The following is an 18,160-nucleotide window of genomic DNA, read 5'->3' on the forward strand; positions in this document are numbered from 1 at the left end:
GGTATGAGTATCTCTGTGTGTCTCTCTCTGAGTATCTGTCGGTGTGTATCTGTGTGTCCGTGTGGGTCTGTCTGGCGGGGTGTATCTCTGGGTATGAGTATCTCTCTCAGTGTGTGTGTCTCTGAGTATCTGTCGGTGTGTATCTGTGTGTCCGTGTGGGTCTGTCTGGCGGGGTGTATCTCTGGGTATGAGTATCTCTCTCAGTGTGTGTGTCTCTGAGTATCTGTCGGTGTGTATCTGTGTGTACGTGTGGGTCTGTCTGGCGGGGTGTATCTCTGGGTATGAGTATCTCTCTCAGTGTGTACACATCCGTGTCCCTCTGTCTGGCGGGGTGTATCTCTGCATGCGATTCTGTCGGGGAGTGTGTATCTCCCGCAGCCTGGCTGGCTGTAGCTCCGTCTCTCCGTGCGTGTCCGTGTGTCCGGCCGGCTCTCCCTGCCCTACCCCGGCGGAGGGCAAGCAGGGAACTGAGCCGCTGCTCGGCGCTCTGCCCGGGGGACCGTGCGCTGGGAGGGAGGGAAGCTGCTGTTGGCACAGGGCTGAGCCTGTCCCGCGGAGCTGGACCAGCAGCTGCCCCGGCCCCGGGCTGTGTGGGCTGCTCCGTGGCCGGGAGCGCGGGGTTCTCTGCACTTGCGGGTCCGCTCCGGGAGGGTCGCCCCTGGCGCGGGGTGTCCGCTGAGCCGGGCCTCCCCGGGAGGGGCTGCCCCGCTGGGGCCGGGCGCGCATCGCTCTGTCCGCCCCCCCCCCCTTGGCAGAGCGGCTCTAATGAGGTTCCCAAGTGCCCCCCTGCGGCCGAGAGCCTGTGCGCCCCTCGGAAACCCGCTTTGATTTCCGCCGGGCTGCACCTAGCACCCGGCTGCTAATTCCCCTGCCCTTCTTGCAGGGAAATCCTCGGGAATTGCCCCCGCAGCCCCGGCACCAGAGCGCGCTTCACGTGGCGGCCCAGCTGCTGGCTACGCGGCGGATGGGTGAGAGCCGGGGGGAGCCCGGTCGGGCTCCAGCCTGGGCCGAGAGAAGAGACCTGTTGCGGGCTGGTCTCCTGCACGCTCGGCCAGACTGGGCTGAGGCTGAGCGCTCAGGCTGATGGAAAGAGAGAGCAATTTTAATTCTCGCAGCCTAGGTAGGATGGACCTGCCCCCCTGCCTCTGCCCTCATGGCCAATAAGAAGAGACCCGGCTTGACACCTGCCTATATACAGAGGACGAGAGCAAAAGCTTCAGCACTGATCTGTGCAAGGGGGGGTGGGGGGAGGAAAAAAAGAAAAAAAAAGGGGGGGGAAGCCCAGGTCAGATAAGGGGGAACGTTTGTACTATAAAACCCCCAAAGACTATGACTTCCAGTAAAATTGAGATGCCAGGAGAGGTGAAGGCAGACCCTGCAGCTCTGATGGCATCTCTGCATCTGCTGCCTTCTCCCACTCTCAACCTTGAAATCAAATACACCAAGGTAAGTTGTGTTCATTTATTCTGGCAGGGAGCTCACAGCTTTCCCTCCAGAAGAGGGATTTTGCTTAACATCGGTTCCAATCTGCCCTAACCGACTTCAGTGCAGAGATAAAAAAACTGCCTTGAAACACTAATAAAGGAAACGGATTGTTGTAGCCCTTTAACCATCTGGAAAGCCAAAGGATAATAGAAAAGCAAATGAGATTTGCTGAGGTTGGCTGAACCATTTCTGTGCTTCTTTAAATGTTGTTTTCCACAAAACTGATCAGTTTTATTTTCAGTGTAGCAGTCAGTGCTTCCCTTATACATTTCAGTTGCTCCTGATGGAAATCAGAGGAGGTTATACATACTTCTACTTCTCAATCAGAAAATAAAAATGTTTTCTTTCTTGAAATGGTCCATGTACCCCTGGGACGTTTTTTACAATTCCTGGAGGGCTCTTAATCCTACCAGGTTGTTACAGCCTTGAAACAGGTCTCTTGACTAACTTCCTCAATATCTGAGTATGCCCTTGAAATGACATTGTTTAGAGGGCAAATTATCTTAACATTTAAGACATATAGTGTCATATTATATTTTCATTAAGGCATGGTTAAGAATTATCCAGTTGGGTCACTGTAGATACATACTCAGGATTTCTATATTACATTATAGAACTGAACAGTTTCCAGAGGCTAAAACAGGCTTTTAGACCAGTTGTTTGTAAATGCAAGTTCAATTTTTAAATTTGTTTTTATGTTTTTAATCTTTACACCTTTAGTACCTTGAACTGAAGTATGTTTTCATTTGTGCTGGAGAAATATCAAATTCATTGTATAAATAGATTCCAATGTTTAAGATTTTATTCCTAATTATTGAGTAACTTAATAGGAAAAGAAAACACATTAACATTAGAAAAAGGTGATAACATTTTTATCTACTGGAAATACACCTTCAGGTGTCTTAGCACTGATAGGAAACCCATGTTGGCCAATCCATTGTAATATTTTCTTTCCAATTATCACTTTAAAAGCTTTTTGTCTTTCTTTTTTAAGCTAGTGCCAAAACGAATTTGTTCTCTAATTTGTTAGTTATTCCATGTTTTAGAAGTATGTTTGAGGGGAAACTCAACTACTTTAGGCTTCATAATTTTCTAATGAGAAACGAGATATACAAACTAAGAGTGCGTATATTTGTTTGCTTATAATTTTCCAGAAGGTAATTTAAATGAAAATAAAAAAAGTATATGGGTGTTTGAGGGTGATTGCTGTGTCGTTGCAAGAACAATGATATTGAGCAAATATTTTGCATGAATTTTATTTACCGCTTAAAGTTATTAGTTCTTGTATTATAAAATGTGTGTCAGGTATTATGAGTCCTCTTTGAATGATGTTGTGCTTATCCAAGTCAGTTTGTATAGTAATTGTGTATACATTTCTCAACTTTATGCAACTGGGAAGTTGGTTTAAAAATCTTTCTAAAGTATAATGCAAACTTGTGAGTGGCCATGTGCCTCTTCTTTGTTTGAAAACATTTCCAAGGAATATAAACTCTAATCATTTAGAATGCAAATGCCATAATCTCAGAAGTGTGAGAGTTCTGACAGATTTTAGCCTAATGGTTGAAGTAAGAGAGTTCATTTTTCAGTATTAAAGCAACATCAAAAATGTTTCACCAGAATCTGAATTATCAGGTAACTCGTGATTGCCCTTGAAGAAAGAAGTTTGATATAGAAAAGGTATCTTTAGTATTTTATTTGGCATGTCGTCTGTCTCTGTTTTTCTGTCTGTCTCTATCTCTTTCTCCTCCCCCTCCCTTTTCTTTCTCTCTGCAGGAAAGACAAGTGATTTATAGATAATTGGAGTCTTCAATTTAGAGTCTTGTCTTGGGCAGGACTTTTATCCAGGATCCACTTTCCCACCTATTACAAAGAAAAACAATCAGAAATGAAATAATGGATTGAAACTTGATTCTTTCATTTGGGGGAGGGGTCACTTCATGTCTTAAGTGACAAACAACTTCCATAAACAATAAATAATGCTAGACTAAAGCACTTTACAAAAAACTTGTAAAATCAGACATCTGTGAGCATTTCCAGCAGCCTCTCTCCTCCTGCTTGTTAGCTGAGACCTTTAAACACACAAGCAGTGCTCAGAATTCTTGAACTTCTTATTACAGTTCTCTCTGAATGTAAAGTCTTAACCATTTCGGAGTTAATTCTTTACATAAAATAAAGGTACTCATGGTAATACAGAGAAATTAAAGTTATTTGAAAATGTTTTTTCTAGTTAAGGATTGCATTTCTGCTGTGTTTTAAATTCTAAATTTGAAAAATGCTGAGGAAATTTTGTTAAGTCTAAAAGCTATTAGATTTCCAGGGAGCCTTAAGTCAGAATCAATATAGATTTTAAAAATGTGCATTGAAAGAAAGTATTACTTTTTTACCCAGAAATCTTTAAAATAGTAGGACATATATTATTTTCCTAGGAAAATACCACACTGTTAAGGACCATTGAGTGACATACATAAAATAAAAAGAACAGGAGTACTTGTGGCACCTTAGAGACTAACACACTTATTTGAGCATAAGCTTTCGTGAGCTACAGCTCACTTCATCGGATGCAGACGAACACGGCTGCTACTCTGAAACCTGTCATCATACATAAAATAAACGCTGCTTGTGTTTGTGTGTTTAAAGTTGGGTGTCTTTCCACTAGTTAGCAATCAAATATCATAAAATTGTTTCTTTAAAGTATTAAATGCTAGATGTAGTGAAATGAATGAGCAGAGACTGTTTGCGTTCTATCACATATACTTTTGCTCCATGTTTTGGAACGTGCACACTGTACATTTCTTCACTGATCAGGAAAAAAAATATTTGCAATGACTGTCAGTTTCCTGATGCACAAATGCAGTTTTCTTTTAATGTATGCTGTAGTTTACTCTGCATTCCATCCTCAGAAGGGAATGTAGTCTTCTTTTTAAAAACTAGTTGTAGAAATATATCGCCCTAGATCGGGCACTATAGAAAATGACTAATTTAATATGTAAATAATAGGAAAATGCTGGAAGAGAAACAGCCAGATTCTGTCCAAACTTAAACAAGATTAATGTCCACATTTAGACAGGCTTACAGGTTAAGGGTTAAATATCTCCCCTTCTGATGACACCAACTGAAACTGCTATGGGCAAGACACTTAAGATTTTCAATATAATTATTATTTTTTAAACCTGTTCTTCATTTCTGAGCCCCATATAAATATGTGGGGAGGAATCATTCCCCCAGGCTCACCAGAGAGGAGGGTCTTCCCCTCTTGCATAGAAGCAAAGTCATTCTGCAGTTCTGTTTTTCTGCCTTCCTCATCCCCCTGCTCCAAACCTGTGGAGACCTCGGTCAGTCCAGGGATCCATGAGTAGGGAAGGGGCAGGCAGGAGGAAATGCCAGGCTGATTCACACCCTCTCCCTGGCAACAAGCAATCAATCCAATTGTGCCATCTCCATGCTGGGAACTCCTCTAAAATGGGGTGTTCCAGGAGCATCAGATGTTGAGGGAAGCCGCAGCAGTGAAGCTGCAGTGAAGCCACGCCGTCTGGGCGTTCTGAGCATGGAACCCTGGAGATCTGTGTGTATCTGTGAGGACTCTGTGGGCTCCAGAGTCTGAACCCCCTTATCATTTGATCTGTTCTCCTATCTAGATATTTATATGGCTTCGCCAACACAATAATATCTGAGCAACTCTCCAGTGTTTAAAAATAGACATGGAATTATTCCAATGGAACTATTTCCCCTTGCAGAGTTTTCTTCCCCTAAGGCCACCTCTGGTGGTTTTTTCTGCAGGAATTCTTGATCTCTTGCTGTTGTGTAATCAACCCTGTTTTATAGATAGGACTTCTGATGTTAGGTTTTAACCAATAAAACACCCCCCAATTTGAAAAAAAAATGTAGGTGTTTATCCAATAAACACTGGAAAAATATCAGAAATGGTTACTCAGTTTATGTTGACTTCACCCCTTTCCCATTACAGTTTGTTATTATATGGGCACTATTGCTGGTCCCTGGCTTGTATCTACATGGAGCAGTAACGGGGATGTGATTTCTAAAGTGTACTAATGTGTTGCACATTAATTGGTCTGTGTAGTCCCTGTTGGTGGACACTAAAGGTTCCTTACTTCACTTTAACATAAATAGAACCTCAGAATTACGAACACCAGAATTACGAACTGACCCATCAACCATACACCTCATTTGGAACCAAAAGTATGCAATCAGGAAGCAGCAGAGACAAAAAAAAAGGGGGGGGGGGCAAATATAGTACAGTACCGTATTAAAAGTAAACTACTAAAAAGGGGGGAAGGAGTTTAAAAAAGAAAGATTTGACAGGGTAAGGAAACGGTTTCTCTGCTTGTTTTGTTTAAATTAAAATGGTTAAAAGCAGAATTTTTCTTCTGCATAATAAAGTTTCAAAGCTGTATTAAGAATGTTGAATTGTAAACTTTTAAAATAACCAGAATGTTTTGTTCAGTGTTCCGAACATTTCAGAGTTACGAACGACCTCCATTCCCAAAGTGTATGTAACTCTGAGGTTCTACTGTAGTGCCATTTGAAACAGTGCTATGTTAAAGGTCAGTGGGGAACAAATGCACTGAACGCTAAAACCAACGGTTCAATAACAAGGATAAAGCTTAAACTAACATGTAAGTCATTTTTATACATATAATAAAAATTAAAGCAGATCCTGTTTAGTCAAGAATTTTGGGAAGTATCTCCACAAAAAATCTTCATTACAGTATTAAAGAGAGAATCCCCAAAACCTGATTTTTGAACATCTACACAGAACTCAAAAATTGCTAAAAATAAACCCTGAAAAATAAAATTAATAAATCCTGTTAAATAGAAGCCCTATGTGCAGAGCATTGTCATAGTGATTTTAATAAGTCACATTGACGAGAAAGGATGGGGGGGGTAGAGTGCTGTGAGCTGGAATAAAGAGCCAGGACTCCTGGGTTCTTTCCCCAGCTCTGTCACTGACTTGCACAACTTTGAGTGAAAAGCTTCTCCCTCTCTGTGTTTCACTTTACCTCTGTATAATGGGGATGATAATACTCAAGTTGATGTTGAGTTCTAATTCTTGTTTGCATGGCATTTTTAGCTTGATCTTGAGCTTGAGTAAGAGTAAGCATTGCTAAATGAGGTCTCTTGAGATCCTCTGATAAAAGGACTGTAACAGGATGAAGTTGCTTTATTACGAAAGGAGTGAGTATATAGTTCTATTAATGGCTCTTTGTTCAAAAAGAATTATACATTAGGATTAGGTGAATAGACTGATGGCCATATTAAACCTGTAACAGGGATAGTCTTCCACTCCTAAACTATAAACTAAATATAGACCAGGTACAGTTCAGACAATTTAGCCAAACTGTAAGCCCAGCCCTACAGTAAAGCAGTAAAATTACAGAGTTTGTAATAGGGATGGGCAAGTGACTTCTGGTGAAATAAGAACTGAACAGAAACATTTGAGCTTCCAAAAAAGTAAGTGTTTGGGTTTTTTACTGGTTGCTGCTAAATTCTCTTGCCCATCTCCACTCTGTGACATTGCCTAGAACCCTTTTCCTGCAGGTTTTCTTCCCTGCTGGAGATTCTCAGAGTAATTTCTTGACCAAAAGTCAGATTGGGGTGGCAGGGAAGATGATTTATTTAGAATGTGTTGAACTGAAGCAGAAGGTTTGAAAAAATTCAGGTGAGTAGAGTTCTCCCTAACTATCTTTATCCTTTGTGGTAGCAGATCCTCTTTGGGTTGACGTGTCTTGTTTCATATAAAAAAAATCATTCTATCCGTGTAACAGGCCATTATTAGCTGGCTAATTTCTTGTAGATTTATTGGTAGAAGTTGCTCCCAGGGAAGCATTTGAATGGGAAGGGGTTAGTGGCCTTGTGGGTCAGCTCAGCTGGAAGATTCCAGGACTAGGGGGTACCTGGATGAAAGACAACCAGAGATGAGATCTGAGAAGTGGACAAATAGAACCCCTCGGTTCCTCTGTCCAGAGGGTTCAGATTGCGGAGATGCTGCACTCTGTGATGCTTTTCTCTGTGCCAGCCTGGGTGGGGGTTTGGCTACATCTCTGCCAGTCTGCCCTCTGTGCCAGCATGGACTGGCAAAGTAGCTATTGGATTTGATGCTATGTGGATCCACAGGCCTAATCTCTCTGCACTAGGAGTATGCTGGAACTGATCAGTGGACCAACTGGTATGTAACAGTCTCCCACTGTGACCAGGTCTAGATGTTTCAGAGAAAGGTGCACTGAACTGTGCAAAACTATATTGTGGTCTAAAGGGGAAATTTCCTCCTGACCCCTGATGCTTTGAAGCTTGAGTATAGATAATATCATTGAAAATGCTATTATTTTGATATAAATATCTTTCTCTGTTCTTAGACTCATAGAAGTTGGAGACTGAAAAGGCCTGTTAAGTTAGTCAGCTAATCCATCTGCCTGACAATGCAGAATTGCCCCCCACTCCTTAATCAGATCCTATACATGTTGTTATCTACAATAAACTGAATGTAGTATTCCAGGCGAACACATTAATTCCATTGTATGTATCTTCCTCTATTCACTTCTTTGTGCTGCACATTAAGAGATGTCTTCAATGAACTGTCCACAGTAATGCTTAGATCTTTCTCCAGAGGTTACAACTAATTCAGATTCCATTAATTTGTACTAGTAATTTAAATTCTTCCTTCCAATATACACTGCTTTGCACTTACCTATGATGAATTTCATCTGTTGTATTGTTGTCCAATTACCCAGTTAGGTTAGATCCTGATGGAATTTCTCACAATCCCTTCCAGTCTCTTGACTACTTTGAATATTTTTCATCTGCAGCCGATGCACCTCACTGTTAATGATCTAGTGAACAAAGATATTGATTGCCACTAATCATAGTAATGATCCTGGGGCACCTTTCTATTAACCTCTTTCCAAAGTGAGAATTGTCCATTTATTTCCACTCTTAGCTTCTTATCTCTTAACCAGTTTTTAATCCATGACAGGACTTTATCTCTGACCATGTGGTTACTAACTTTCCTTAATAGCTTCTTGCGAAGGACTTTATGATCAAAAGCCTTTTTAAAGTCTAAATAAATTATAATCACTGATTCTTCTCTGCCCATCATTTGGGTAATTCTTTTCAAAAAACTCTTTAACGGGTTACAGAGGCACAGTGGTAGAAGAATCTATATCAGTTTGCTTGTATAGCCAAATGGTTCATAAAATATCACTGGTTTTTTATGATTTTTCTCAACTATTTTTCCTAGTACTGAAACAAGACATTTGCAATTTAATTTTTCATCACCTCATTTTTTAAAAATGACTGTTTTTCATTAGTTTGTTTTAGTTTTTTCAGTATAAGAGTACCACTTCCTCCCTGAAGCAAACAAAACTAAAAGCACAGATGCAGAGACAAAGATACACAGCTCAAGAAAATGAACGATTGCATAGGCCAATGTGACTAATTCATTATTATAAATCAACATGGATGCATCAAAATTCAACCTTAAAGAGATGCATTGTGACAGCCAAATCGTGTATTTATAGAGAAGTACCACTATCATGGGGCTATGTAAAGACAAAGTATTTTTATTTATTATCAAAGAAAGTCAATTTCTTCAGCAAATTAAAGCTCTTGAGCACTTTCATGCTGTTTGCATATAAATCTCCCTCCACCTTCTCCTTTGGAGAGGCATCCTCAGTCAAGTGATGTGGGTACCTAGGAACAAACACAAATAAGTGGCTAAATTGGCTCCTTAAAGACGTTTAAACATTATTTGTATTTTATATAATATATTAAAATGATGTAGCCTAAAAAGTGATTGCTTTTTAAGGACCTAATCCTGCATTATTTGCACACTCATTATTAGTGAAGGGCTGGCTGCTCTGATTGTATATAAGCAGCTTGTTTCACCCAGAACACAAGAACTTCCATGCTTTGGAATCTGTCAAAAATCATAACATCCCTGGCCAGTGTTTTCTATTATTTTTAATAATGATCTACACTATGTGTATATAAGTGTGACATTTATTTAAATTAATACAATGTGATCAAATTTTTAGTGCACAAACAATTCATTACTTAAATATGCAGTACAAATCGCCACATAAAAGATGAAACAAAGTCAACAACAAAAACAGAATTCCTCCCCCTTCAGTAGCACTCCGAACCCTGCCCAGAGGGTGCCTGGTGAACTAGATTTTGCAACATGACCTGAAAATCAATGCATTCAGGTGTTGCTGGACTGAAGTAAGAGTAATTTTCAGAGGGAAAGGCCCTCCAGTGAAAATTCCCTGACACCCCACCTGATCTCAACTTTCACAATAAAATACAAGGAGAGAGGTGGTCTCTAGAATACACAGGACTTACTCCATAAAGCAATTAGTAGGTCACAGTCAACACTCTAAATTGCACTCAGAACCTAAGTGGAAGCCAGTGTGACCTATTGAGCAAAGGTGTAATGCAGTCCCTGTACACAATATCACTAAGTATGCACTGAGCCACATTTTAATCCAGTTGCAGTTTCCATGTGGTCTTCAGGCGTAGTGGAATAACTCAGTTGCAGTAATCCAGGCTGGAGGTGGCAGGGGCATGGAGAATTGTAGTGAAGTCCATCTCTGAATGAAACAGTTGCCACCTTTTTGCCAACCTCAGATGAAAAAAAAAAAAAAGCACTCTGGGTCAATACCGCTCTTTGCTGTTCTCTGGACGTCCATTAGCAGGCAATGACTGAACAATCCCAAAATTGCAAATGTGGGTAATAAAAGGTGCCTTTCAACACAAAGGATCTCCAAACACACTTCTCTCTGTAAAATACTTTACCCGTCACTGAAGTGAATCCACTTCTGGGGTACAACACATTAGCTGCGTAACAATGCAGAGTAACACAAGGCTGAACAGTTTGAGACAGGAAGTGAAGAATACTAGTGTCAGTTGAACTTGGAGAGGATTTTAGGAAGGTGAAATGTAATTACCCAAACTAAAATGTGACCATAATACAAAGGCTAACAACCCTACCACCCCTGGGTGGAAAATGCCACAGGATTTTAAATGACAGTGTTTGGTCAGGACCTCAATTCTTCATTTCATCTGAAATATGACATCCCTAGCAGCACCATGCTGGGGCATTGTTTCAGTACTGGCTCAGTGGGAAGTATGCCACATACTAAATCACCAACTCCACTTTTAGCAGCACCCTGGGATTTCCGAGGAGGTTTCTCATGCAATTACTGGCCGGCCCTCAGCCTGATTAGGTTGTGAGATTTGAGGTAGGTTAGCATTCGGGGCTGCTTGTAAGATCTCAGAATTAATCTCTTTACAACATATATGAAACAGTGGCACCCTTGACTGATAGGTTTCAGAGTAACAGCCGTGTTAGTCTGTATTCGCAAAAAAAGAAAAGGAGTACTTGTGGCACCTTAGAGACTAACCAATTTATTTGAGCATAAGCTTTCGTGAGCTACAGCTCACTTCATCGGATGCTGTTTAAATAGAGAAGTAAAGAGCAGTCCCTAGGACAGGTATTTCCCCATTCACTTCTGTGGTGAAGACTTATGACCCCCCTCCTCCACGTCCCCGTTCTTCAGTTTAGGCCCTGACTGCCTAGAAAGTCTCCTAGCTTTGTGTGCTTCCAGATATGGGTATTGTTATTATTATTATTATAATATGGTCAACTTGAGACACACAAAATCAGGGGCCAGTTCTGAAAATGTCAGTCTTAGCTTAGTCTGCGGCCTCCTTTATTCTGCCCTTCACAGCCAGGTTGTCTTGTGATCCCGCTGACTCTCGCAAAGCTGCTTAAAAAAAAAAGACTACACTTTATGAATTTTTAATTTGCCTTTACATCTTTGGTATTTTTTCGTCAAATATCTCAAAGCAGTTTTTTAATTTCCATTTTATATCTTGCTGCCTCTACATTTTATGTTCTCTTCTATTAGCATCACTTAGGCAGGATTTCTTTTGCTTTTGCTTTTATAAAGGATATTTTTTGGCCTGCATAAACCCTTGTATCTTTCTGCTTAACCATCCCATTTATTTTCTTGTCTCTTTGCTTCCTTTTTTTGGCCTTGGGAATGCAAATCTTCTGTGACTCGTATACATTCGTAAGCCTCCATGCTGATTCTATGGATTTTAATTTCCTAACTTCAAGCAGGAGGTTTCTAACTTCCTTCCTTTTCTTTAAAAAAAAAAATCCCCTTCTTGAAGTTTTAGTATCCCAGAGAGTAGTGCTTCTTCATGTGATCCTCTCCTGCAATGATGTTGAAATTATTTATGTGGTAACTGTTACTCAATGGTCCAGCTACAATTACTTCTTAAACCTCCTGTGTGACAGGACTAAGTCAAGTGTGGGTTAGAATATAGAGAATTATTTTTCTTACACTCTTTCACAGCATAATATTCAGTTGGGTAATATGTGGTGATTATTCTAATAGCTTTTATTGCCTCCCTGTTCTTTTTCAAATTTAACTTCACGATTATTGTTCTGATCCAGAGGTCAGGACTATGCCCCTGCTATTGTGTTTGTACTTTATGATCACAGGTTTTTATCCACTGCTGAGTCTACCTCAGGGTCCTCTCTACCCAGACATTTTCGTTCAATAGAATTCATGGAATTCTTTATGTATGGGGCTACTCCCCCCATCTTTGCAGCCTAACCTGTCCTCCCTATGAAGTTTATAGCTAAAAATTATGGTATGCCACTGATTATTCTCACCCCACCATGTTTCAAACATGCCAGGGTTTTTTTCTCGCAGTGAGACAGTCCAGATCACCCATTTTTCTCTTAAGCATTTTGCATTGGTTTATAGGCACTTGTACTTTTATAACTGTAAGATGACTTGGATGAAAGCTGCAGGCTGACCACTTGAAAAGCCTACAAAGCCTCTTCAACTAGATCACCATGGCATTTCCCAAGACATAGGACCTACTTCTCATTTTCCACCCTGGCAGTGAAAAGGGTCTTAAAATGGAAGTAAGTTACATTTACAGCCACTTTAAGCCCCCTTTATGCTGCCACAGTGATGTAATGGGGCTTGGTGTAAATGAGAATCAGGGCTCATGGACCTGAAAAGAGCCATTTTATTTTGCATTCTGAAATCTAACAAGAGTTTGTCATCACTGCTCTTTCTGACCCATTTTAGAAGTGCCTTCCTTCCAGCACTTGTCACTGTACATCTCCACCAAGCACCAATTTACCTTATCATATGAAATCTCTATTTCCTCCTAATAGCTTTGAATACTAATCAACATTGAGCCATCTGTATAGGTTAACTTAATGGAGTGGGTAGAAACGAACAGGTTAATGGGCTGTTCACCTGTTCCGATCAAGGGAAAAGGAGAGCCTTCTTTACCGGTTACCGCTTCTTTCAGGCTGGAAAGTGTGCTTCTAGCAGTTCCTGTACTGGGGCATCCTGAAAGCTCTGACAAGAACTTCCAGCTCTTGAAGCTGACAAAGGGGCTGATCCAAAGCCGCTGCAAGTGAGCGAGTCTTCCCACTTGAGTACAGAGGGGTAAGCCCAAATAGGAGCCAATAACTGAACCCAGGATCATCCTGATCAGAGACCTACAATAGTCTTCACTTGTTTAACATTGTTTTTATTTAATTGTAATTTTTGCAAACTTAAAATACCCGATCCAGCCATTTTTCTTCCTAGATGCCTAAGGTACTGAGGCTACCATTACACTGTGTCTGTGACAGATCTTAATAAGATTTCAGCCCTGACTTCTCCATCACCCATGAGGCTTTCTTGGTCTTTCCTTGTCTTTGCCATAATTCCCCAGCCACTTCTACTAAGGGTCTGATCCAAAGCCCACTGAAGTCAATGGAACTCTCTCCATTGACTTCACTGAACTGGAGCAGGCCCTAACTCCGCACCTGTACTTTTTAGGCAAGCAGCCCAGGTCTCCAGAGCAACATGCCTGTACTTTACTAACCTGGTCCTACTGGTCTGAGCCCTTTGGTAATCATTTAAAAACCATTTGTTATTTTGGTAAAGACATTTTTACCTAAAGTCATTCTACTGCAATAAATAATATTCAGCACTTTCCCTCCAAGGATCTCAAAGCTTCTAACAAACATCAGTTACTTCAGCCTCCCACCATCCCTGGGAGACAGGTGAGCGTTAGGTCTGTTTTACAGATAGGGAAGCTCAGGCCTGAAGGTGGTCATGGTGACCAGCACAAGGTTAAACAAGTCAGTGTTAGAGTCGGGACTCGAATCCAGAGCTCTTGACTTCCCCATCCTTCACTGCATTAATTAGGCCATGTGCTTCCCTTGTCTTTGAACAGAGAAATGGCATATTTTAAATAGTCCAAGCAGTGAGTTCTCTAAATTACTCCCTCTGCAGAGATGCATGAGTATCAAAGACCTCAGGGACAGTCATAACACTGGAGACAAATTAACAGGCTGAGAGCCCTGGACAATACAATGCACTTTTGGAATTGGGCTGCTTCCTCAAATGCTCAGAAGGCTGAACTTAGTGTATTATATATTGTGTGTACACACACACACACACACGCAATCGTACATTTGCTTTTTGCTCTTTGCTGCTTCTTGATGTAGCATGAAGATGGACTCAGTGTCTGGGAGTTTTGCTGCTGCTGTTCATTAGAGATATTAGGTTCAGATTTTGATGGGAGATCTGAATAATGAGGTCACATGAGGCTGTATCCTGAAATGCTACCCCCCTTTTTATTTTTCTATGAATATCAGAATTGTTTGGGGTGACAGGGTGTGGAGAAGACGACCTGCAGCTAAGGTCATTCCCACTTGTGACATCACTATTCAGGTCTTCCAAAGAGCTTAATAAGGTCCTCCTTTTTTTTTTTTTTTAAAAGGGTGCGGGGAGGTGAGGCCCTGATATTTAATATGAAAAGTACCCCAACCCCACAGGCAGAGACATCCAGCAACTGGAACAGCTCAGCGTCCCCCACCCCCATCTACCCAGGTGGGCCAGGTTGCATAGAGCTTTTGGGGCCAGATTCTCAGCTGGTGTAAATCGACATAACTCCATCTAGTCCCTGATATTTTTTTTAGCTCAGTCTATGATTGTCTCTGTATCTCTCACTGCTTTTTTTAATCGACTCATTTTGAAAGAAAGCTGTTTTTATGGCAACCTGACTTTCCCTCTGGTTACATATGGAGCAAGAACAAATTGCTTTTCTTTTTTGGGTTGTCTCTCTAAATACAAGTGTGGGCGCGCACACACGCAGAGTACTTGATAAAGGCTTCTGACCAGGAAATCAGTTACCTGTTTTCACAAAGTGGCTCTCTGTGACTGAGAGCCTTTGTAGTTAGCTCTTCCATCTGTTTGCCTAAATGGTCTTTAGGGAGACTAAAAGCAGTGAACCTGGAATAACAACATTTGACTTCAACTAGGCCCCCTGAGAGTTCAGTTATTACTTAATGGATTGAATTGGCGACATATCCTATACCAGATAACAGCCAAGGGTTGTATTAAATTAACCTTCGCAAATGGGTATTTATTGGTGTGCTCTTTAGAGAAGGTTAGTTATTGGTCTACATGTGCTAGCTGTAATTAATATGGCTCTTCATGCTTCTACATGCTGATAGGTATTTGCACTGTCTGGGTGAAAAATTTCTCAGATTAAAGCCTTGATGGTGGTTCTAGCCATTTAGTGATCAAGTGTCACTGTGTTCACTACATTGAGCATAAATCCTGTCTTGTAAACAGCAGGGAGACTAATGAGCTTTGCCCACATTCTGGTATCATTACAAGGGGTTCCAGCAGAGTAAAAGGGGAGTCGTTTGGAAAGAGGAAGAGAAACAGTGATTTGAAAGCAAATGGAAAAATTCTCAGGATTAGATAAATGAACATGTGTGTGTAGGGAAGGCTACACACACAAGACTTATAACCCACTCTGGTCATTTAGGGAAATCTCTGGGTTGTGGGCTTTTGGTTTTGCCCTAGTCCATATTTTAAAAGCTGTTTGTTTGGCAAAAGGCGAGGCTTATGTTTTTAATTTACACACCTAAAATTATTGGTCTGCTTCTATTTAGAGGTAAATAAAAGAGCTCATTTTTCATGCAGGCCATAATGAATAGCTCACAATTATAAAAAGACTAGTGTTAAACACCATTAAATATTGGCATTATTTTGTTATACCCCTAAGTGTTTTATTTGCTCAGCACTGTAATCAACTCCTGCAAGAACTCTTCACATCCAATTTTCGTCTTAGCACCACAGTGTACCTTGGGGTGTAAATCTGTCAGATATCCAAACACAGTGGGATACTTTTGACAACTTAATCCCAGCCTTCCCCAATCAGCCTTATGGATAATAGAAAGTAAGTCGAATGGACTGTTCCAATTTTCTATTTGTGGACTCAATGGCTAATTGACTGAAATAACTGAAGGAGGAATCAAAATTGAACTCTGAGGCAAGGGACTCTAACTAAAGTTTTATTTCCTTCAAGAGAGAAACCATGTTTAAAATAAACAAATCAAAACCCCCGCAAACTCCTTTGTTGGAAAGAAAAGCCCCTGTTCATCTCTGCCTGTGAGCAAAGAGATTCCACTGTCATTTTGGAGAAGAGGAGAGATGATGTGTTCTATATCTTTTTGAAGAGCAATTGAGAAAGAGTTTCCAAATTAGTCTTTTGGGAATTACTTCACGCCCGCATCTACCAAACACAACAACTTGTTTTAAAGGCTTCCACCAAGGATGTCACGGGTGGTATTCCCTACAGTGTAAGTGGTACATAATGTGACGTAACTTAATGCTGATGATGCCAAGCTATTCTCTTTCTGAAGCCCATTAATAATGTCCCATTTTCAGGAAGGTTAATGTTCCTGCATAGTATCCTAGAGACAAGTGACAGTTTAACCTGTATCAGACCCAGAACTGAGCCCCAGGAATAAGGGCCTCCAGAACTTTGGGAAAGTTCAGATTTAGATCAAGACTTTGTGGCTTGGGGTCTTCAATTATAACCAGTCTGGGAAGTCCAATAATCACCTGCACGTATCTTATTAGATGTATCAGTGAATATCATGATTACTAGATATATCAGTGAATGCACTTTGGGTAGAACAGGGTTAGTGTAAACTTTAAAATGTATAGATGTTCCACAGAAATCCAATCAGGCTGATAAATATTCAGCTTGATTTTATATATCCCTGAAGTGTTGACAATTAAAACAGTTAATCCAAGGTTATATTCCTAAATGCTTTTTGGGCTGTCTGGTTTTTCACTTTTAGGTAATTTTTGCACTGCAGGACCTACAATAAAAGGAAGTTTCATCGGTATCATTTAGCAAATACGTTCAAAATGCTCTAACAGAAATATTTGCAAACATTAAGTAGGTTAGTGGGATACCAGTGGGGGCAAATTTTCCAGAAGCCATGACTGTTCACTTGGGTCTAATATAGACTTAGCACTTTGCAGGTCAGTGGCTCTGCTATTTGTCTCTGACCTAACAGATCTGGAGTTCTTCACATCAAAACCAAGTCTTGCTGAGCTGAGATCAAACGTGCTAAGGTAAGGATTCTGCCAGTGATTTATCATGCCAGGGAGAGTGATCAGGCCATATGGGGCCACTGCAAACGAAGTTGACATTCCAGCAATTTCTCATATGTGGTTATAAAGTGATTTTCTCATGTAGGACTTTCAAGTCAAACTGAACTCTTCCATGACATTTTTCTGAGGGCAGAGTTGTCTGTAATGTTCAAGATCTTAGCAGGAGAAATACTTATGTAGAGCAGCTAAAATGTGGCCTAATTTGTAAGCAACACCCTGCACTTTGGTAATGAACATGTGAAATAGCAAATAGTTAACTACAAACAATTCTGAAGACTAATGTTGCTGTCTTCATTTAAATATTAGAATCATTCTCCCATGCAAAAATGAACACGTAATTCTGTTTTGTAGTATTATTTAACTACCAAATCCATGCTGAGATGCACAACAACAAACAAAGCACACAAGCACCTATGCATGATTCAGGAAAAAACATGATGTTCAATTTTAGATTCATTTCTAAAAAAAATCCTTATCTGAATAGTCCTTATGCCCACTGCCTAAAATGGCAGTCCTTGTATAAGGATACTGGTGAAAGGAAGGGTTTCCAGGATCGGTTTCTTAATTGCCACAACTTCATTAAAGTGCACTGGCAGCTCAGTAATTGATTTTCAAAACAAATACCTCCTCCCTCCCCCCAGTTCCTGACAATTAATTTTTAGAAATCTCTCATTGTTTAATTTTTAGGTCTCAGTAAATGCAATCAACCAGATGGACTGTGTGACCTAAACATAATTTTTCCCCTCACATGTAACCAAATTTGCAGTTACTTGTTCACAAATGGCTTTTCTTTTCTCTAAATGGCAGATCCAGTGCATAATAAATGTTTCAGGAATCCTAGTTTCCAACAAAACCCTTTCTGATGCAGGGCAGATTAAGACAGTGGAGAGTTTCACCAGAAATTAAAGTGAGCCCCACTACTGAAAGCATGACTGAAAGTTTTGTTAGGATTACATGAAATATTAGCTGGACTAGTGCAAGTGTAATTGTCCCTGTATTGTGCTACTATCAGCAGATAAATTCTTCATTAAATGAAAAGGTGCAAATTACTTTGAGAAAAGCAATTACTTCCAGTGCTGCGTGTAAAATTGTGTTTATAGGCTGCAATAATACAACCAAAACTAATAAGATGTTTCTGATCTGTTACAAGGACA

At 40.5% G+C, this 18,160-nt stretch overlaps 1 protein-coding gene across 1 annotated transcript in view; it reads left to right on the forward strand.

Annotated features, from left to right (window-relative positions):
- Positions 1-1,254: 1,254 nt before the first annotated feature.
- ALDH1A2 (aldehyde dehydrogenase 1 family member A2) overlaps positions 1,255-18,160 on the forward strand; it is a 65,565-nt gene continuing 48,659 nt past the window's right edge. The window contains exon 1 of the mRNA XM_074966256.1: positions 1,255-1,446. Within this exon, the coding sequence (XP_074822357.1) occupies positions 1,330-1,446 (117 nt within the window). The 5' untranslated portion in view covers positions 1,255-1,329. The remainder of the gene's footprint in view (positions 1,447-18,160) is intronic.

Source organism: Natator depressus, chromosome 10 (genome assembly GCF_965152275.1).
Source record: "Natator depressus isolate rNatDep1 chromosome 10, rNatDep2.hap1, whole genome shotgun sequence".
Classification (NCBI taxonomy): Eukaryota; Metazoa; Chordata; order Testudines; family Cheloniidae; genus Natator; species Natator depressus.